At 37.8% G+C, this 21,205-nt stretch overlaps 3 protein-coding genes and 2 long non-coding RNA genes across 8 annotated transcripts in view; 2 read left to right on the top strand and 3 right to left on the bottom strand.

Moving 5' to 3' along the window:
- LOC147324954 (uncharacterized) overlaps positions 1-5,600 on the top strand; it is a 5,633-nt gene extending 33 nt beyond the window's left edge. The window contains exons 1-3 of the long non-coding RNA XR_015130247.1: positions 1-13; positions 4,105-4,160; positions 4,802-5,600. The exon at positions 1-13 is cut by the window's left edge and continues 33 nt beyond it. This is a non-coding gene — a long non-coding RNA (uncharacterized LOC147324954). The remainder of the gene's footprint in view (positions 14-4,104; positions 4,161-4,801) is intronic.
- LOC147324953 (troponin I, fast skeletal muscle-like) lies at positions 4,199-9,502 on the bottom strand. 4 transcript variants are annotated; one of them, XM_086299148.1, is made up of 7 exons: positions 9,234-9,502; positions 7,884-7,966; positions 5,679-5,720; positions 5,414-5,545; positions 5,103-5,192; positions 4,772-4,945; positions 4,199-4,592 (listed from the first exon to the last, which is right to left on the bottom strand). In XM_086299148.1, the coding sequence occupies exons 2-7, from the start codon at positions 7,905-7,907 to the stop codon at positions 4,506-4,508; spliced, it is 549 nt and encodes a 182-aa protein (XP_086155274.1). In that variant the 5' UTR covers positions 7,908-7,966; positions 9,234-9,502; the 3' UTR covers positions 4,199-4,505. The 4 variants fall into 4 exon arrangements, with proteins under 4 accessions (XP_086155274.1, XP_086155277.1, XP_086155276.1 ...); XM_086299151.1 differs by having other exon boundaries at positions 5,820-9,502; XM_086299150.1 differs by having other exon boundaries at positions 5,679-5,951; positions 6,669-9,502.
- Positions 9,503-9,641: 139 nt separating this feature from the next.
- Positions 9,642-10,902, bottom strand: LOC147324952 (troponin I, slow skeletal muscle-like). Its single transcript, XM_086299153.1, has 5 exons — positions 10,734-10,902; positions 10,447-10,578; positions 10,277-10,366; positions 9,923-10,093; positions 9,642-9,806 (listed from the first exon to the last, which is right to left on the bottom strand). The coding sequence occupies exons 2-5, from the start codon at positions 10,549-10,551 to the stop codon at positions 9,720-9,722; spliced, it is 453 nt and encodes a 150-aa protein (XP_086155279.1). The 5' UTR covers positions 10,552-10,578; positions 10,734-10,902; the 3' UTR covers positions 9,642-9,719.
- A 4,044-nt stretch (positions 10,903-14,946) lies between these two features.
- On the top strand, positions 14,947-20,122 carry LOC147324951 (interleukin-17 receptor A). The gene is made up of 11 exons (XM_086299154.1): positions 14,947-15,163; positions 15,287-15,308; positions 15,753-15,887; positions 16,040-16,164; positions 16,260-16,380; positions 18,233-18,280; positions 18,383-18,540; positions 18,623-18,697; positions 18,796-18,865; positions 18,997-19,092; positions 19,177-20,122. Exons 1-11 carry the CDS (start codon positions 15,065-15,067, stop codon positions 20,103-20,105), a joined length of 1,878 nt encoding a protein of 625 aa, XP_086155280.1. The 5' UTR covers positions 14,947-15,064; the 3' UTR covers positions 20,106-20,122.
- Positions 17,562-21,198, bottom strand: LOC147324950 (uncharacterized). Its single transcript, XR_015130246.1, has 2 exons — positions 17,851-21,198; positions 17,562-17,763 (listed from the first exon to the last, which is right to left on the bottom strand). It is a non-coding gene; the product is annotated as an uncharacterized LOC147324950 (long non-coding RNA).
- Between the last annotated feature and the right edge of the window lie 7 nt (positions 21,199-21,205).

Below are 21,205 nucleotides of genomic sequence, written 5' to 3'. Positions count from 1 at the left end.
CGCGGCCACGCAGGTATGTCCGCTTCATTTATAAGAAAGCAACAGCGATATTCCACCACTGTTTCACCATAAATAAATAACATCAATGTAACCAAAGATAATGCAGCACTTGATCCTTTTATTGATTTCACACAGATACATACAGGTCATTTCCTAAAAAAGGGAAATGTACTATTAACATTCTATTACATGTATGTGATTATTACAGATGTAATTCATATTTCAGAGTAGTAATTGTAAATTACTTCGTGTAATCAAGATGAGAGACCACGGCTATAAAAGCGAAGGTGGATTTGGGAAGCCTGTCGCAGCCATGTCCTGTCCGTTTACGCGAGCAAGTACGAACCATGGCTATGCTTTCGCTCCTTACTTAGACCCCCAAAATGGCGGATCGGGCCAAAATCCTTTCCACGCCCACCCCCGTGACATCACGCTCCAAAGCCCGGACAGACAGGATCCTTTAGCTCAACGCGACAGTGTGCTAATTGAGAGATATCGATTTTCCCGTGAGGATATTATTTACTTAACCAACTTGTTGACGAGGGGGTGCAGGACCACCACCTGTCTTTTTTTGCTCTGCCCTTTTCTTGGTTGCTGTTATGAACAAACAAACAGATTATTTCAGGGTCTCTTTGCAAGAGACTAAAAGCAATATAAGTGATAAATATTACCATTCTGTAGAATATTCTTATATTTCACTTTTACTTGTTCCCATGTTCTAGTGGGTCCTGTTGTGGCGCTAATGTGAAAGGGGATATAATATAACATGATATAATATAATGTAATATAATATTGGATAATATAGTGTGATATGATAAATCTACCCTACCGCCTACTGGTGTTGGCCAGAGGGGCCGATGGCGCGATATGGCAGCCTCGCTTCTGTCAGTCTGCCCCAGGGCAGCTGTGGCTACAACCGTAGCTGCCTCCACCAGTGTGTGAATGTGAGAGTGACTGAATGGCATTGTCATGCGCTTTGGGTGCCTTGAAAAGCGCTATATAAATCCACTCCATTATTATTGTTATTATTAAATTACTTACGAGTTTAATTTGTCAGCAACTTTCTGCCAGCCCTCTCTCCTTGCTTTTGCAGCCTTTGCAGTGTTCCCTTGCGTTCTGATTAAACTCTGAAACTCCTGAAATCCCTCACTCAAGAGTTCTTGCTCTGCTGCCGAAAAATACCGAGCGCGCTCCTTCGACATTTTCGCCGACCAATCAGAGGGTTGCCGATCAATGTTTCTACTATCGATGCGTAGCCCCTTTTACGACACCCAGTGATCTCACATTACTTCATCCAGCTGTACTAATCGTCAACAGCAGGTGTGTTCGGAGAACCGGATTAGCGAGCTCACGGTTAGCGCGATGATTTGGTCTTGGATGTGTCATTTGATCTTGGATGTAGTAAGCGACGTACGAAGAACGGGCCCTTGGTTTGATTTTTAGCTAAAAGGGGGGTTTTGTTTGTTGTTTTGGCCTTGGAGACCCTGAAGAAAAGAGCTTCCCTGTGTTTATTTTTACTGTAGTAGTTTTGGGCAATAAATCAAGTTCAATGACATCTATTCTCCAGTAGTTCATGTTTTCTCTTTCACTTTGTGTTACCCCTCACCCCAGTCAGCACTTCGTTTTTAAGTGGGGCGTAACAGTTAACAATATTTAGAATAATCAGAAAAGTACAGATTGTGTATTGTACCTGTGCATTAAAAAGTAGGCATGTAACTTCCAATAAGTTAGTGTATATGTAAACTGAGAAAAGTAATGTGCAAGTTATAACAGCAGAAGTTGTTACAGCGCTGATGTAAACATCTATGTTTGTTGGGAGCAGTTTTGATTGTAGTCTGACAGCTCAGGGAGGAAGGACCTGTGGAAACGCTCCTTCATGCATCTAGGATGCAGCAGTCTGTCACTGAAGGAGCTCTGCAGTTCAACAGAGTTTTACCAGACGGATTTGGAGGAGGAACTCTGTCAGAGCAGCTTCTCTCTCCTCTTCAGTTGATCACTTTCCCCCTGCTAACACAATATAATCTGAATGGGGGAAAAATGCATCAAGAGTGATGCATTTCTTATTTAAAATATTAAATATAATTCTTATATATGATTCTTACACGCAACATGACTTTTCTCACATTACAGGATACTATACACATATATTATGTTATTATGTTTAAATATTGTAAACAATATTTACAAATGTGATGCTGGGACGGATGCAAATATAGTAAATTCTCTGCATGTTTAGCACAGCTGGGCTGTATGCTGAGTATTGGTGATATGATGTTTATATACCCACCCCACACATTAATTGTCCTGTTAAAGCAGATCAATGAATTTGAGCATTTTACTCAAAGCTTTTTATTTTTCAGTTTCTCTGTTGTAATATAGAGGTGGATAGACATACATGGAAGACAACAGTGTTTAATTTGCTCTTAGTGGATAACATTATGAAAGGACAAGACAGTGCTCTGCTCTATGTTAGTGACAGTAGTAGCAATAACTGTGTATCCACTGCACTGGATATTGATCAGGAATCTGTCCCTATGATGCCAGACAGTTCGCTTAGATGCACCTCAAAACTGCATGCATGAGTCAGTGAGTATGACAGACAAGCACTAATGACTATTTGACAGGCAGTCAATCCATTTTATAGTGTTGTACTAACGACTAACTACTGAACGAGTGTCTAAAATAGAGTCTTGTCTGTGCTGCTGCTACTGTTTGTTCACCAAGAGAAGAATTTAATGTTGTGCAATGCATCACTACAATTTTCGAATAGAAGACAGTTAAACTTAATTTCTTGGCTCAGAATTTTGGGTGTCCACCTGTTAGTGGATGTGACAGGAAGTATTTAAAGAAGTTATTAAACTTATGTCAGGTCAGTCACATTCACATTATACCAGAGTCAGATCAGATCCAGCTGTTAAGAAGTCAAACAGCAGGGAGAAATCAACTAAGAGTGTTGTCATGTATTTGCTCTGCAGCTTTATTTATCAAACTAACGTGTCCATCTATAGTGCCACTATCGAAAATACTTTCCTACAGCGTAGTTTCTAGTGGGCACAGCTGATACACATCACAATTGCTTTATTAGGGTTTTAAAATCTCATTGCAAAAAGTCAGAAATAGTATATTTAGTGCACATCATCTGCAAGTTGTGATAGCACATTACAGGAACAGCTTGGAGTTAGAACAACACCAAAGGTTTGTCCTGCTTTATTTAGGGGAATAGAGAAATGAGGACAGGTGCTCGTCAGGGCTGGTGGTAAACTGAGCCAGTGTAGAGTTCAGTTTGCATCAGTGTTGTAACCGGGAGTTATGTTCACTCAAAAGGCTGCAACTCACATCCTCACACAAGGATTGGTAGACAGCAAACAATTAAATAAGAATGCTGAAGTGCAAGTCTGAGATAGTTAAATGCTATATTTAGACTCTTAATATTTGTTTTGAAGTAGTATCTCACTGATTTAGTGGTACAGTAACGTTGAGAGTGGTACACTAAAGTTCAAAGTGGTCCTTAGCACAGAAAAAGCTCCAAAATCCTTCATCCTGCACTTCATATAATGTGATCAGTGGGATATTTTCCGTAAACTCTCTCTGCCTGGCCGACCAGAATAAAAACCTCTACATTTACATTTACTTCCACTTTCTAATGATGTGCATATCAGGCTAGCAGACAGTGTGCTGGTCGCATGAATTGCTGCGATCTTCACCACACTTAAAATGTTTATTTACTTTCCATAATCACAAAATTTCCCTGTCCTCATTTTAGGTTCTCAGTGCATTAGTTGTAGAAAGTGAGAATTAAAACGACCTTTTTGTTAGATTTTTTATTGAGGTTTATAATAATAATCCTCCCACTGTCTCTTTGAGTTTTTATTTAATATGTTTTATGTATCTTTGCCATCGTGCACCACCTAATCTACAATCGTACTGCATTTGCTACATTAAATTTCTGTCGAGTTAGGGAAAATTGCAACCCTGTGTGTTTTTTCATCTTGCAAATCATTTTTTTTTGTAATATTTGAATGAAATAGTTAAAAATCGGAATGACAAGAGCTTTACTCCAATTTCTCACTCAGTTAACAGACTCTTTTCCCCCCAACTCTGCAGGTGCTGATGTGTGGCAACGGTATGTGCTATAACAACTTCTGTGGCTTTAAAAAAAAGTACGTAAAAGATGTAAAAGAAAAAGTACAGTGGCAGGTTTCTGCATCAGAAGTTTATTGTTATTATAATTATTGTTGTTGTTATTATGATGATGATAGTATTTTACAGAGATTTTAAGATAAAGAATAAAAGCAAAATCTGCTGTTTTCTGACTGTGGTGAACATACAAACCAGATAAAACTTCAACAAAGTGCAATTTGTGTATTTGTAAAACATACTTTTTCACTCCAATTAATATTTTTGCAAGTCTTTTAACACACTGACACTAAAACATACACTTTGTAGTTACTCATTGTGCACCGTGACATTAAGATTTTATTTTAAGTGCTGTCCAAAACGTGAATCTATTGTCCGGCATCAAACAGCTTCTTCCTGCCCTCCATACCAGACATGGCCTCCACATTCTTACGCCAATCAGTCACCTCCTCTTTCTGTTCACAGGAAGAAAATAATTCTTAGTGAAATGTTTCCCTAAAATAACCCTGAAATCATTTGAGCAATACTATCAACTTGTTGTAACTCGAATGTAACCATTATTTCAGATTAAACACTTTAAGCCAAGGGGTCAAGTTACCTGAAGTGATCTTAACACACTGACTGTGGCACTTACCTTCTCCTCCTCTTTCTTCACTGTCTTCAGGTTTGCCTTAAAGTCCACAGACTCTTTGACCTTGGATCCCAGCAGAGCACCCAACATGGCGTCAGCTGAGATCTTCACCCTCTTGAGAGCAGGCCGCTTCATCTTTCCTTTTAAGTCAAAGACTTTTTGAGAAAGATTTTCAATCTGCAGGAAACACATTAAAATGATAAGAATGAACTATGCTGTTGTGCAGAACCTGTTTCTAAATAATGATAACATTTGAGATATAATGACAAAAAAGGACAAGTAAAACATGTAATGTTAAGAAAGCCATTTCTGAAGGTCATAAAGAATGAAAAACCTCCTTGTTGTTTTTGGCAACTTTCACTTCACTATCATACCGTTCTTCGTCTACCACATCAATCTTTTGGTGCAGTTCTTTGCACAGAGCCTACATAAACAGAACAATATCAAATTGTTAAACAGAAGAGCATGAGCAAAAAAGATTCCTGCTCATTCCAGTGTCATAAATTACCAAAAATAAGATGGAGAAAACAGCACACATGAAAATGGTGTATATGCATGGCATCTGTACACATTAGAGAGTTACTTATGTGTGGGGCATTTCCACTGTGTTATTTCAGTGATGCTTCTGCAGTGACCTGCACATACCTGAAGGTCCTGCAGAGACAAACCAGACAGCTGAAGTGGAGGGACTCTCTCCCTCAAAGTCGTCTCTCTCTTCAGCTTCTTTTGCTCCTTTTCATCCTCCAACATCACAGTTGCTGTTTTCAGCAGCTTGGTCTAAGTTGTAGAAAATGCACGTAATGACTCAAATAACTGATAATAAATAACTAATATGGACTCCTGAATGAACAGCTTTCTAGTTTTGCTATGCATATTTCATCTGTTTTAGTAAAAACAAAGAAGAAAATACCTTAAGGGCAAGTCTGCGGGCTGCAGAAATCTTTGATTTTCTCTACAAATAAAAAGTAGACAAAAATACATTTTTTTCAAATAATAATGTTAAACAACTGTTTAACTTCTTTGGAGATGTTAAGAACTTAGAAGAACTCACAGATCTGTGGTGGGTATGATGGTGTGGAAAAGGATAAGAAATAACAAGAGTTTGTTTCTACATGTTAAAAATATTTTTTAAATGCCTGTGGAAAAAAATGTCACTTACGCTTCAGCCATGGTTGACTTTTGTCTGTAAAATAATTAATACCGAAGTGAGAAAATCTACTTTTGGTAAAAAGGTTGTAAGAGAAGCATTATTAGCAGCGTATGAATGCATGATCACAGTATTATAACGTTTTAACAAGCTTCTAGGCTATGGTTCAATTTTGTAAACTATTTTCACTAGCCTGTTTTTTATACTTCTTCGCATGCTGTCACATCTTTTTACCGAGACAAGTCAAAGTAATCCAGACCTTGGACTGCTTTTTTTTTTTTTTAAATATAAATGTTATGAAAGTTAAAAGTTTTAAATTGCCAACACTGCATGCTTGAGGGTCACAGATACTTTGAATGATATTCCTTTTTTAGTCCCGTTTGATAAAACCCAGATCAGAATAAAAATATAAATCTTTTAATCAGTTTAATTTAATTTTTAAAATGATAGATCTACAAAGATGGATTTTTGTAGAAAATGTATATAGCTGCTACAAATGAATAAAAGACACATTAACATCGAAATTACTTAAATTCGTTTAAACACATTGATGTGACCCAAGATTAGATATAAATGTGGCCAGTATTCTTATAAATATTGAACTTGTGAAAATACTATATTTCTTATACATTTTTTCATGATAGCTTTGTGTGTGTCATAATCTAATAAGGCACCTGTCAGTAATAACATCATAATAGAAAAAGAAACCCTTAACCTACACTACCATCACTCATACACATATATTAAACATACCTTTTTTAATCTCTGCAGAACACCCAGTTGGTGTGATCAGTCTCTGTCTTTAAATGACTGCAAGAAAACTCAAGTCAAATTTAATGACTCCTATTGCCTTCTCTGAGTGGCCAACCCAAAATAGCCTCCTCTATCCTGACAGCCAGTATATTGCATATCACTACACTTCTATCCCCCAGCAGTAGAAATATGTCAACACTGAGCCATTATCACTGATGAATACTTGTTAATCTACACTGTGCGCTTATCTTGAGCCACCTCTCGTTTTTTTGCATTTAGCTTAAAGGAGCCTGATCTTTTTGTAATGTTTTCAAAAGTGGTCTTACGCAGCAGTTCTCTGAGCTTTCTGAAGGTCTGTTTGTCAAAGTGTTTCTTTGAATATTGGCTGCTTTTTCACTCATTCTCAGTCGTGGCCATTTTCAGAAGAATGTTTGTTTGTTAATTTCTTTGATAATCATTAATGATTCAAGAATATACCAGGTAATTAACTCAAGGAATGACCCAACGCTGTGTCTACAGATGACAGGCTGCTTAGCAGATGATCTGCTCACATTTCTTTAGTTGAATCTACAAAACCTACAAAAGATAACGCACGCATTTCACAGGTGTTGTAGTATTTTTGCACCAGCAAAGTGATTCCCAAAAAGTATTAGCTGAAAACTTGTTAAATCCCAGCATGATGTGCAGTGTGCATTACAAATAAAAAGGAAATTGGACATGTAGAGAACAAAATAAGGATTGGCAGTCTTAAAAACAGTAGATGAACAGTACCTGAAAGTCATGTCCTTATGAAATAGAAAACAATCCGACAAAGACCTGACACGGGACCAGAGAGATACGTCTGGCCCTTAAGTTGGTATATCAGCTGTTCACTGAGGTCTCATGAGAAAGTGCATCAGTTGAAGGGTGGCTGTCAAAAAGCAATTCTTAAGGAAGTGAAACAGGAAGAAAAGGCTGAGGCCAAACTGCACCAGAACTAGATTGAAAATCAACGAAAACTCTCACGAATCCACATTTGAAATTTTTGGTTCAAATCATCATCAGTATGTACAGAGGTGGTCAGGAGAGAGGTAAACCAATAAGTGTGTACAGCCATCTGTAAAATACGATGGAGGCTCTGTCATGGTTTGGGGACGCATTTAAGGCAGTGGTGTTAGAGAGCTTTAAAAATTGATGGAGTCATGAAAACAGAAAAGTACCATCAGATTTACCTACCATGCAATACCACGTAGAAAGCATTTGAGGCAACGCTTCATTTCAATGATCCCCAACACACTACCAATGCAGTAAAAGCATACCTGGATAGAAAAACACACAGTGGAGTCATGAGCTGGCCTCCCCAGAGCCTGGACATCAACAGTGTTGAAGTAGTCTGGGATCATCTTAACAGAGAGTGGAATGAAAGGCAGCCAACATCGAAAACAGAGATTTAAATGCCCTTTAAGAAATCTGTAAAACTATTCCTGGAGACTACTTAAAGAAATTACCAAGAGTGTTCAGGTTGTGTTTAAGATTAAAGGTCAATATTTGGTCAGTACCACATCTACTTTCAAGCCAATTAAAATTGTACAAACTGCTTTCCCTTATATGCTGTATTTCCATGTATGTTTGCACACACCTGTCAGTAATTCACTTCACCGATTTCCCATTTTCCAGGCAAAAATACAAAAAATTTAAAAATAGGAAAAAAATGAAAATCTATTTTAAAAAAAGGCAAAATCACTTATACAGGCACATTTGTTTAATTGGCATCACACATACTGCAGATATTGGAATAGCGATAAACAATTAAAAACACTTTGAAAGGAAAAATCAAAATCCAGATAATCTGGATTTTCTTTAGTGCAGTTTTAATGTGCAAATATTAGAATTTATTACATAATTTGTAGGGGTGCAACGATACACAAAATTCACGGTTCGGTTCGATACTTTGGTGTCACCGTTCAATATTTTTTCGATACAAAAAAATGTTCATGCTTTTTTAATTTGTCATTTATTAATATTATAAATATATATTTTAACTCAAATTTAAATTTAATGTTGCTGAAACAACAAAGGGATAAAATAATAAATCTATCTGATCGAGAAATCACTCATCTTTGGAAAAGAGAGTTTATTACAGAGAAATGGCTCTTTCCGAAATAAAAGCTATACTACTCTTCTTCTGGGCTATATTCTCAGCAGCATATTAAACATATCAGGTCCCCATAAGGAGAATCATGTGCTAACGGCTGTCTAAATGACTCTGGTAAAGTTTGTAGCATGCGTGCTTGTTGTTTTTGTCTGCTTCCACTTGTCTTTGCACTAGGATGATGTCAGCGTAAATGTGCAGTCATATTCATTTTGTTCCCACTAGTGCTGTCAGCGTTAATCTGAAATGACGTTAACGCAACAACACGGCAAATCTCCGTCAACGAGCTACCCCTGATCGCCCTGTGCGTGGGGCTGGACGGCGTCAACACGTTAACGAGCTAACTGCGCTAATGCAGTAGTTCCCACCAATGTAATTGAGCATTGCGTGGCACATCCGACATACTGTTTTACTTTTGTCCATGACGCGCTTACCTTCAGGGTCATACTTCACATGAAGACCAAAATAGTTCCAAAGGCCAGATCTGAATGAGGGTGGGGGAGGTTCAATTCGCCATGTTGCAAGGAGCTTAGCTTCTGTCATGCTAGTTTGTGCTGCGCTCAGTGGATCTGCGCTTGACAGTGCAGCCTAGGCGGAGTAGTCGAACGCAGATCCACTGAGCTCTCAACACAGACAGCATCGTCAGAAGAAAAGTTGATAAAATAAATAAAAAATGTTGTATTGTTCGATACATATGCGTACCGAACCGAAAGCACTGTATCGAACGGTTCAATATCGATACGAGTGTTGTTGCACTCGTATCGTATTTTCTACTTACAAGTGTACATTAAGTCATGTTGACAAGTTTTGATTCACTCAGATAAAAACTCACTCACTTCAGCTTATGTATTGCAAACTAAAGCTTTATTTTAGCAAGATGTGTTGCTAATATAGCTTTATTTTTAACATGAGCAAAATTTTTATTGTCCAGCATTAAACATCTTCTTTCTGCCTTCCATGCCGGACATGGCTTCCACATTCTTCCTCCAGTCCGTCACTTCTTCCCTCTGTTTAAATATTAATTATGATTATTAAAATAAAAATACACAGATTTTAAATTACTCATTAATTTAGTTTAATTTCGTTTTTTGTGTAATTTTTGTTGCCATTTTGAAGTTTTTACCTTTTCATCTTCTTTCTTTACTGTCTTGAGGTTGGCCTTGAAATCAGCCTTTGTTAGTCTGGAGGTCTCGGTGCATGCACCCAGCATATCGTCTGTTGTTTTCTTGACCCTTTTCAAATTGGGCTTCTTTATACCCTTCAGCTCAATGATCTTCTGACTGAGTGATATAATCTGTGCAGCAAACATCAAACATGTGTATAACGTTTACACTCTGACAATGAAAGTACCTGCTGTTATTAACCGCTGTAGGTTTTAACCAACCCGTTCACCACTAGGGGCAGCATATTACCACCATTTTTTACACGCAGGACTATACAAAAAGTACTTTTACACTGTGATTCAGAATGTTTGTACCTCTTTCTCGTTTTTGCCTGCTTTGACCTCCATATCATAACGTGTTTCATCCACTACGTCAATTTTATGATGTAATTCTTTGCAAAGTTCCTGTACAGAAGAAAAAGAAAGATGTTTAAATGACATAAATTAATTAATTACCGATCATTTAAAATTTGTTTGGTCAGTACCTGGAGCTCCTGGACTGACATTCCTGACAGCTGCAGTGGAGGGTATGACTCATTCACAACTCTTTCTTTCTCCCTTTCCTTCTCTTCACCTTCTACCACCAGCATAGCAGCAGCCTTTTTCAGCAGTTTGGACTAAAATATAGTAAGGATTGAATCACTCTTTATAACATTAAAAACAATGGCTCTTTTGAATAATAATGATGATAACTATAAAAAATTTAAATGATAATAAAAAACCAAACACAACAAATGCAAAACACAAGTTCCTTTGAATCTATAAGACCTACTTTCAAAAGGAGTCGGCGTGTAACAGCAAACTTTCGCTTTCTCTTGGACTAAAACCAAAGGAGGTAAATTAGTGTAGATGATAAATATCATATGAAGTGCATAAAACTTCGAATTTGGATTAGGGATCAATTAATCGTTGTGAACATTGGCATTTTTACTCACCGGTCTTCATTATCAACATGGTGGTATGAGTACACACACACACACACACACACACACACACACACACACACACACACACACACACACACAGATCACTTGTTTTATTTTTTTTTAACCTGAGAAAGGTTTTTTAAAATAGGTGAATGAGATGTAACATATTAAACAAATTATACCGTACTAGGAGAATACTCACCCCTCAGACATTGCTGCAGCTTATTGTGCCTTTGGAAGAGAAGTACATTTTTTAACATCTAGTATCACAAATATAGATTCACAGATTTTCAGGTTAGTTTAAATTAATGTTCAAGCAAACATTTCAAAGGTTAAAGGTTTTGAACGTGATACTGTGAAGCTTCTCTTTCTCATATCTTGGTGTAAAGTTAATATTTTGGGGGGCTTTGGATGCAAACTACATTTATAATCCAGGTGATGTTGTCACCTAATTTGTGGACTCTTATTTTGAAGGCTGAATCCCATGGTCTTGTTTTTTTAACCGCATATTAAGAGCAAAGGGTGGAACTAAGCAAGAAATAAATTAGTGCATATGCATACAAAAGCAACTTGCAACTATGACCATAATTGACAAAATGAACAGAATCTTGTATTTTTAAAATATTTTTATTTAAAAATGTAAAACTAGTGATTGAGACCAAAAACCTATGAGGGATTTACTGAGGTCATGGGTCACATAAGCTCAATGGTTATTTTCCCATAGACTTCAAAACAGCTGGAATTCTTTTTAAAACCTCTTTTTAGAGTTGCCCCCTGCTAGTCATTAAAAATAATGCATGATTAAGGCTTTTGGGACCTGTAGGCCATCCTTTAGTTACAGTATTGGGTTTGGATTTGTGATCAAAGAAAAAACATACTGGAATATATTATCTTGTACTTTGGGAAGCTGTAACTAACAACTATTTTCTTATTTTGTTCTCTTTTATCCTTTTTTTTTAAACTTTTGTTTACACAAAGCAATCAACTATGTGAAAAGACGTACAAACTAATAGATAATAACAATTTAAAAAAGCACACATTATTATTATTCCTAGTATTCTCTGTTGATAATAAGATTAGGGAATTCGAGATCTGCTAAACAGATTTATTTAGTCTAATAGCTCTCAGGGGCTTTCAGATAGTTTTCAGCTTTCTTCCCAGGAGTTGCCTGTTGCACAGCTATATTTGGCCACATTGCACTGTGTCCCATCAGCTGCTGTGGCCTTGATAATGCGAGAGACAGCCAAGCTACAAAAAGTTTGGCAGCACAGAAAGTGGAACAACACCATACCAGCAGATACCAGTAGATCTCATCCAGATTCATATTGTGGCACATTTTCTATCTTAGAAGATTGTTTATTTTGTTTCTCTGTTACCAACACTTAAATTTAGCTGGCTAATGTCTTTGAATAATCTCTCCATGATATATATGCTTTCATATTACGTAGCCTTCTCCTTATCTATATGTTTTTATTTACTCTGTATCTTTACCTTTAAAAACGTACTACTGATTACTACATTGTATTAAAGCGAATTTAATCGTGATAAACAGTTGTAGTTCTAAAAATAAAAAGCTCTCCTCACTTGACGACATTATCCAGTTTAAAATAAGCCATTCTAAGAGAGGGTGAAGGTCAAAGTCAACAAGCAAAGTCACAGCTGGTTTAAGGAAGCCTTCAGCCTTAGCTAGAAGGTTACCAGTTCATATGAGCAAACTATCGTCACTTATTACATTAGCTTTTAACTGCAGTGAAGGATCAAACGTGTTGTTACCAGAGCCAAAACACAGATGGGCAGTTTCAGCCTCAGATTACATTTCCTCACTCAAAGGGTCAAGACATCATTAAGAAGCCTGAGATGTTGTGGGAGTAAAAGCTAGGCTGCCAAGTTCAAAAAGTTTTAAGACCTTGACAAAAGTAGCCACATAGCTGTGATCCTGTCACATAAATACCGGCTGCAGTATCACTGTCAGGGGCAGATATGCAGTATTCCTCTACCCCTGAGTTAAAACAAGACTCAGCTCGCCTGAGACAGCCAAAGGGCTTTAAATGCAGGTACTTTAACAACTCAGAAAATAAAACAGAATGGACCTTTAATGCCATTGTTAAAAAGAAACAATAGAAAAAAATTATTTTTAACTATAGTATAATAACTATGGTCCACTGAATCACCTTTAATGAGCCATCACTTAATCTTACATTGCTAGGTCAAAAGTCTCATTTAATATCCATGTTAAAAATCTCTGACTTTAATTTTCTTTTATTGTGTGAAACTTACCTTGGCGTTGACGGGAAATCAGACAAGGTAGTGGTGTGCTGAGAAAAGGAAAAGCACTTTATGGTTATTGCTCAAAGATTTACGTGCCCAAAGTATTGTGTGGATGGCTTGTTAAAATAGACACCCCCCCTTCTCTGTCCACCTGACAATTGCTGCACCATGCAGCACAATCCATTTTTGATTTGCCCTCAACCCATGACCCATTTATTTTCATGTGATTGCATTGCACAAGGCACACCTCACGCTCCCCTCACCTTGCTGACAGCTGAGCTATCATCTGTAGATGCCAGGCACTAAAAGCACGGTCGCTTTTTTAAATATGCGCCACGGTGAGCCCTCATTGTTTGCTGGCAGAGGCCTACATTAAAGACCAGTTATTTCAGTGGTGCATGCTAATGTGAGTTTGTAAAAGTTGAAGTCTTGAAGTTTATTTCAACCTAACCTTTGAATCTGTACGTAGAGGCATTAAAAACAGGGTTTTAAGTGTATTTTCAGTTTGCATTTTAAGTGTGTTAAAACGTGGTTTTAACACACTTAAAACCATGTTTTAGGTGATTTTAAGTGTATTTATAGTCTATGTAAGTAAAGAATAGACTTCAGAGTAGTTTAAAGCAAGTGTTTGGATCATTTAAGTCTAAAGCATGGCTTTTATAAAGTGTCTCATGGTTACAGTATTATGAAGTACTTATTAAAGTGTATTTATCAATAAAAATCATTCACTAAAAACATTTACATATTTTGATCTACTTTGCAAGCATGATCAAGCAAAGCATATGCAGCTTTTCTAAAGTTTATATATCAGGGGAATGATACATTTTAAGGGTGAGGAAGTATAGAGATGAACACACACACACACACACACACACACACATTTTGATCACAGCTACACTAAGGTATTTGATAAGGAGGAACACAGCACTTCATATCGCAGCCTGGGGCTGCTCAATAAAAGAGTATTTTTATATTTGGACTAAGATGCCACCCTGGCTTATGAATCATTGCCATGACTGCACTCACACACAGAGGTCAGATCTACAGTCTATTCTGGGCAGATTTCAGTGGAACAGGACTGTCTGTCTCTCTGTCTGCTTTAGTGTTATGTAAACTGATACAGTTGAGCTCAATATCCAGTAGGAGGCACAGTAACTCAGACAATGCAACAGGAATTATCACATAGCCACGTACTATGTTATAGCTGGTAACCATGTAGTGCATTGCTCTAAGTTTGTTCCCCACAATGCTGGACTGTCTCCTGGCTTTATGTGTTGAGCCTCTGAACTCACACTTTCTGTTACATGTGGGTCACAGTGGAAGTGGAAACTTGATTTAAGAGACGTTCTCACTAGCCAGGAGAGGTTTATTGTTCAAGTCTTCATTCCAGGTCAAGGCTCAAAAGTGTCCAAGAAAGAAAAGCCGTTTAAAAAATTTAAAGAAAATAAAAAAAGATTTAAATTAAAAGTTTTTGTTCCTTTTGGTTGTTTGTATTAGCCTTGCAACTGGAATTTAAATGTCTTGAAACAGGGGTCATTTCCTAATTGTAAATTTGGCCACTGCTGCCTCCTAGTGACTGTTTGATGTTTTAATATCTTTGTTGTTGTTGTTATTAATCCCTAGCATTCAAAAACACTGCACTATCTAATTTACAAGCAGCTTGTGACATAAAAAAAAAAAAGGTGTCGTGCATTAGAATGGAAACTACGAGATACCGCTTCCTGTTTAGATGGCGATGTTTGATAAAACTGAAGAAAATCCTTGCTGAACTCACACCACAGATAGCGTTCGCTGTGTTTGTGCATGTTTTCAAGTGGGGATCTTTATTGTATTCATTTATCTTTCTCATTTGCTCTATTGCTTTTAAAGCTTTTCCAAATTGAGCTACAGGATCAGGATCTACACCAGCATGAGCCACTTTCTTTTTTTCTGTTTCTGTTTGAGTACTGGACTCACAAACTCGTCTGGTCTTAGGATGCTGGACAACCGTCTGGACTGCAAAAAGCCAGTGAGAATTTTATGCTACATTAACAATTTAAGCAGTCTGATTAAAGTTAGAGGTTGGGGATTTATAATCTTCATGAACTTATCCTGTTTGTTTTTGCATTTTTTTTTTGTCTTATCTTTGCAGGGCCTTAACAATTGCACAATTAGTAAGTATATTATCTATCAGACCAGTTGAATAACGTTGACATACTGCTGTATAAATGAGGAAGAGTTCAACCATAGATATTTGAATAATAAAATTGAATAAAGTGCTGAAAGCATCATATTACTGGTATGCCAAGCAGTAAAATACATGCTACTTAAATAAATGGTGGAAAGATGGCTTTCTTTGCTGTACATTTACATATTACCTTTTATCTTGTTAATTATTGTCAAGGCTTAATAGAATCTTATCTAAAAATCATCCATAAAATGTTGCACGGTAGAACGTAACCTAGTTTTTGAAAGGAAGAAAACTATGAGGAAGTAAAATGTATGTATTTTAAAATTATGCTTAAGGTAAAGGAGAGTAAATATGCTATATATTCCACCACTGCACACATCAGTGAAATATATTTTAGCATCATAATATAGAAATCCCTCGATGTCAGATAACTGCTCAGATGAAGAGAAAGTACCTAATACAGAAGCTCCTACCGGCCCAGATTCGCTGGATTTGAAACTCTGGAAGGGCAAACATGAGCTTGTTCCTGTTTTGAATGTGACGTGGAAAATACACATTGACTGTAAGTAAAGCTAATATTAATATATTTACTGTAGTTCACATTTTTTGAATATGTCAAGAGAAAAATGAAAACCTATTAGTGCTTCATTTAAAGGCGAATAGAAAATGAAATATTAAAAATGGCAACAAATATACCACTTTTTCTGTTCACAGCATCCATATGGGCGCTTAAGGGATCTCAAATTAATATTGTGGATCAAACTACAAATCAAAGTCTTTGTGTGCAATTAAGTTACACATTTAAACACAGTACAAAATTGCACAACGAAAACCATAAGGTAGAAGAAATAATTGATTCCGTAACCTTTACTTAACTATTACACATTCAATGAGAAGTTTAAATATGCGTGATTTTTTCTTTTTTCTTTATTAGTGGACCTTTTCTTTGGATGAAGTTGAGGTAGACTTCGGCCACACATACATGGTGACTGTTTTTAATTTGCCAAAACCTGAGAATGGAGATAACGGGAAAGGGAAGTCAATTGCCATTCCAAGTAAGTTACCACCAGATCTAGATGAACCGGAGAAGAAGACCTTTTTCAGACTCACATGTCACATAATACTTGTCCACGCCAGTCAATTTTTTAAGATGTTTGGTAATTGTAATCATTTAAAGGATGAGAGCTGCTTACTGTTGCTGTGTGGTTTGTGGACAGGAGTTGCAGCTGCAGATCATTGAGCTTTGGTTGAGGTTTGCACTTTGACTGGGCCATTGCAACCCGTTGATTACTTCCTTTTTCACCCACTATGTTATAGATTCGCTGCATTGTCCTATTGGATGATTAACTTTGAGCCAAGCTCTGGCAGATGGCCTCATGTTTAACTCTAGAGTACTTTGACATACAGAGGAGTTCATGTTTGACTCAGTGACTGCAAGGTGCCCACGTCCTGTGCCTGCAAAACAAGCACCATTTTTTTTACAGTCAGTGTGAAGTGTTTGTCCTTATATGTTGTGCAAACATGATGCTCTGCATTATGGACAAAACATCTGTCTGAAGGTCAGAAGTGGGTTTTTTTTTCAGATGCCACTATACAAGCCTAAGCTGTGTTGCTGTGTTCTTCTTAGAAAGAAGAGGCTTTCCAAACAGGGCGCACTAGTTCAGTCCTGTTTTTTCTAAATGTGCCATTATCTACTTTAACATTTAACAGACTAACTGAGGCCTGTAGAGTGTGAGATAAAGCTCTTGGGTTTTCTCTAAGCATTGAGCATTTGACCTTTTGCTGAATTTCCTAGGGCATCGACTGCTGGGAAGATTATGGAACATCTAAATGTTGCAAACAAGCAAGATGCCAAAACGTATACTTTTATAGACGTTGTCACGCTTGCTGATGGTCAGTTAATCAAATGCATTTGATCAGCATTACCCGGCTGCTGCCTACCATCTTAAATCATAAGGATGCAATAAGGGAGTACTCAGTTTTCTCACAGAACTGTAGCTCATTTTAATCCAGGTGTAAGCACAATATGAGCTAATGTGGAAGTTACAGCCACAAAATGTTGCAATCAATACCATTAAACAGCAAGAAGAACAAGAATCAATGAAGCAGTAATTATAATAACAGTAATTAAAATAATAATCAATAATAAGAAATTAACAGGCTCACTGCTGATTCTGTCACGGGCTGCGACGGCAGACCGTGGAGTTGTAGAGAAAGTAGGGCCCAAACGCGAGACTCAAGTGAAGGACAGTGGATTTATTTATGGCGAGTGGACAGAAACGACAACTATATACAATTCAAGCACTGTGACTCCTGTGGCGATTCCTCCAAGAATCCCACACAGTGCACGTGTCCATAGCAGTGAAAAGGTGACAACTCCAAAAACCCGATTCCACTCTGTGATTTCCCCTCGTGACGACGTTCCTGACTCCCGACTCCTGGTGACACAAAAACACACACAGCTCAGCAGGCAGCCTTTAGTAGCGAAGCCGATCACAACACACTAATCTACGGAGGTACTTAACAGGTTCGACTTAGTATAATCCCGCGCCGACTGGGGCTCCGCCACCTTCTTAAATAAGGAGCCCCTCATGAAGCCATCAGCTGCAGCTGGTGAGGGCTAATGGGCGGCAGGTGCGGCAGTCCCCAGTGCGGGAACACTTCCGGGTCGCAGTCCCCTCAGCGACCCCAAAACATCCGGGAGCACCCAGGGAGAAAGGACAAAAAGGGAGAGAAAACCACCATAACATATGGAAAAACATATACAAGAAATACATGAGCTCTGGGTCATCAGACCCAGACCATGACAGATTCTTCTGAGTCTGAATCACTTTTGCAGCTGTAATTTTCATGTTTGACTTTAATATGTCCTGGTTCCCTTCTTACATCATCTACTACGATTCCCAGGATGTGATGACAAAACAATCCAACAGGTCCGAATGTGTCTGGAAAACGGTAAATTTCACATTTTTTGCTTCTCTTGAATTTTAAATATTTCAGTATTCCTTTAGACCCAGAACACTGAAACATGTTCTTATTCTTCGTCTTTCATTTCAGGCAGCCTGTGGGATCATAGCATGCGGACTGAAGTGTTGACTAATGGTAACATCAAAATGTTGTCCATTGTTGTAACATTTAAGGCTTCACAGTATTCAGAGAAATACAGAGTTTCCATCCTGAACAGTGGCATCCTTTGCTCAAAGAATGTCTCAAAGGTAGTTCTACTTAAACTCGCCACCTTTTTATATCAGTCATGACGAGTAATCGACTTTCTTTTAATTCCCCGTAAATAACAAGGAAAACGCAACGATTGTGAACGTGACATTTGAGTTTGAGCGGTGGCAACTCAGGCAGTGTGAAGTATCAGTAATGGTGAGTTAACTTAGTGTACCAATCTTAACAGTTAGTGAAATAATTTTCCATATAGAGATAATATGTCAAGAGCTCATTCTACTCTGCTTGTGTTGAAGGTCCAACCATTTTTTAGGCAATGCCAAAATAATTGTTGGAGCCCCAAGAAAACAATTGATTACTGCCAGTGTAAGTGCGATTTTTACCAATCATATTGTAGGTATCAGAAGTCTTACATTAACCTATAGTCATGTTGTAATTCATTTTACGTATGTTTAGTTATATAAAAAGTATGTAAGTATGAGTTTCTTTCTTTTTAGATTATCCAACTAGGACTTATCTTATAAAGGCCGCCGTTGGACTGCTGTTAATTAGTATTTGTCTGGCTTGTTTGCTCTGGAGAGCATCTCATAAAGGTTTGTCTTCTTATAAACATGCACTGTATTAAACAGAAGCTTGAATAGATAAATAGTTAATTAGCGATTTTCTTTATTTCTCAGATCCTTTGGACACATCTTCACCCACTGCCAGAGACCAACCACAAGTTTTGCAAGTCAAAGAGAGAAAGAGCGTCCTCATCATCCACTCCCTCGATCACCCTTTATACAAAAATATTGTTCTCAAGCTTTGTGCCTTCCTGATGAACAAATGTGGTACGGAGGTGGTCCTGGATTTGCTGGATTCCAGTAGACTGGGAGTGCTTGGAAAGATCCAGTGGTTGGACTGGCACAAAGAGCAAATTGAGAAATCCTCTGCTAAGATACTAATCCTGTGCTCACGAGGCGTACAAGCCAAGTGGAGAGCCATGTGTGGTGACAAACAGGTTTTCATGAGAGAAGACGCTTGTTCATCTGTAGGTGACATGCTCACACCGTCCCTCAGCCTCTTGGTTCCTCATTTTATCCGATCTGCATCGTTCAAAAAGTACATTGTGGCTTACTTTGATGGCGTTTCTTCAGAAGAAGACGTTCCTTCGCCTTTCAACATTACAGTACGATACAAGCTGATGAAGCAGTTCGAGGAGGTCTTTTTCAGAATCCTGGACTTAGAAAAACATGAACCAGGCATTGTGAAGCAAGTTGAAGGGCTTTCAGAAGACACTTACCATCTGTGTCCTTCAGGTAGAGCCTTGCATGATGCTATAGAGGCTTTCCGTGCATACCAGATGAAGCATCCACGCTGGTTTGAAGAGGAGCTACTGGAAAGCTCAGAATTGGAGTTTGAGGAGACTTCATATGAAATCTATAAAAACCCTCCCATATACCCCAGCTTTAAAACAGATTATGTTCTTCACCCAGTCCAAGTTATCAGTCATCACGTGCAGACAAAGGACGACTTCACCGCAGATGAAACAAAACTTTATCTGTCAGAAAATCTTCAAATGTTCTCTTCAGTGCACTTCCACCCACTAATTGTTCAGAACTCGTGACCGTCCTTCTATCCATTTTCTTAACCTCGTATCCAACTTAGGGTGGCAGAGGGGCTGGAGCCTATCCCAGCTAACACTGACTGCAAGGCAGGTACATGTGAAATGTAACTAGTTCTCAGAACTTAAAAAAATTATGGAATCATTGTCGTAGAAAAACTAAGTTAAGTTTAGATGACTAAAGTTGGGCAACTTATTCATTGTGAATACTACTACGTTCCAGTCCATCATGGTGACAACACGGAGAAACTGACAACCACAAACTCTTATATTTACATCTATGACCAAGTTAGTATCACCAGTTAATCCAGCAAGAGTGTATTTAGGCTATAGTACAAAAGAAAAGCACCCAGAGGACACCCACACAGGCACAGGCAGAGCATGCAAGCTTCACACGAAAGGGCCTTCCTACTGAATCTTCATGCTGCGACCTTTGAGTGCTAACCACTGTACCACAATGTAGTTCATTTAACAAGTTAAATAGAATAGCATCAAGACCTTCTCATACTTGTGATAACCATGTCTTTATATGTACACGGGAGAACAGAAACTAAGTAATACATGTATCATTCCACTACAAACCATAAAAACTGTATTTTTACTAGGACATTTTTGTACATTTATTTAAAAATATTCTTATTTACTGTGTGTTGTACTATATTGTGCATGATCTGCTTGCTCTTTGTTCTGTGTGGTTTTGCATTGATTTGATTTGCCAGGAGACAGTAACAGAGAAGGTTAAACTATTGAAATGTGCTGTTGATGCTTGTGGGCTGTGTAAACAGTGTTAACAGGGTCAAAGTTCAACCTTGTGGGCAAAGTTTGTAGCATTTTTGTTGCAGTGGAGAAGGTAAGACCCAAACTTTGTTCTATATATTAGACCTTTTTCTCATTTTGAATGTTTTTGATCAAGACAGGTCTATAAATGTATTCAGTTTTAAGTATTGTGTGTTTTTTTTCTAACTCTCTCAGCAGTATTTCTTTACTTTCTTTTGGATTAAAGGGAGTCTTTCACATTACTGTGCTGGAAGTAATAAATGGCCTTTTTCCTTATTTATTTATGTAGAAAAATACTCACAGTGTGCTAGTGTCAGTGCCCCCCC

Source organism: Aulonocara sp. 'chitande type north' Nkhata Bay, linkage group LG7, assembly GCF_057382095.1.
Source record: "Aulonocara sp. 'chitande type north' Nkhata Bay isolate Kocher_YH1m ecotype deep benthic linkage group LG7, A_spYH_male_GT1.1, whole genome shotgun sequence".
In the NCBI taxonomy this organism is placed as follows: domain Eukaryota; kingdom Metazoa; phylum Chordata; class Actinopteri; order Cichliformes; family Cichlidae; genus Aulonocara; species Aulonocara sp. 'chitande type north' Nkhata Bay.
This window is presented reverse-complemented; position numbering and strand designations above follow the sequence as displayed.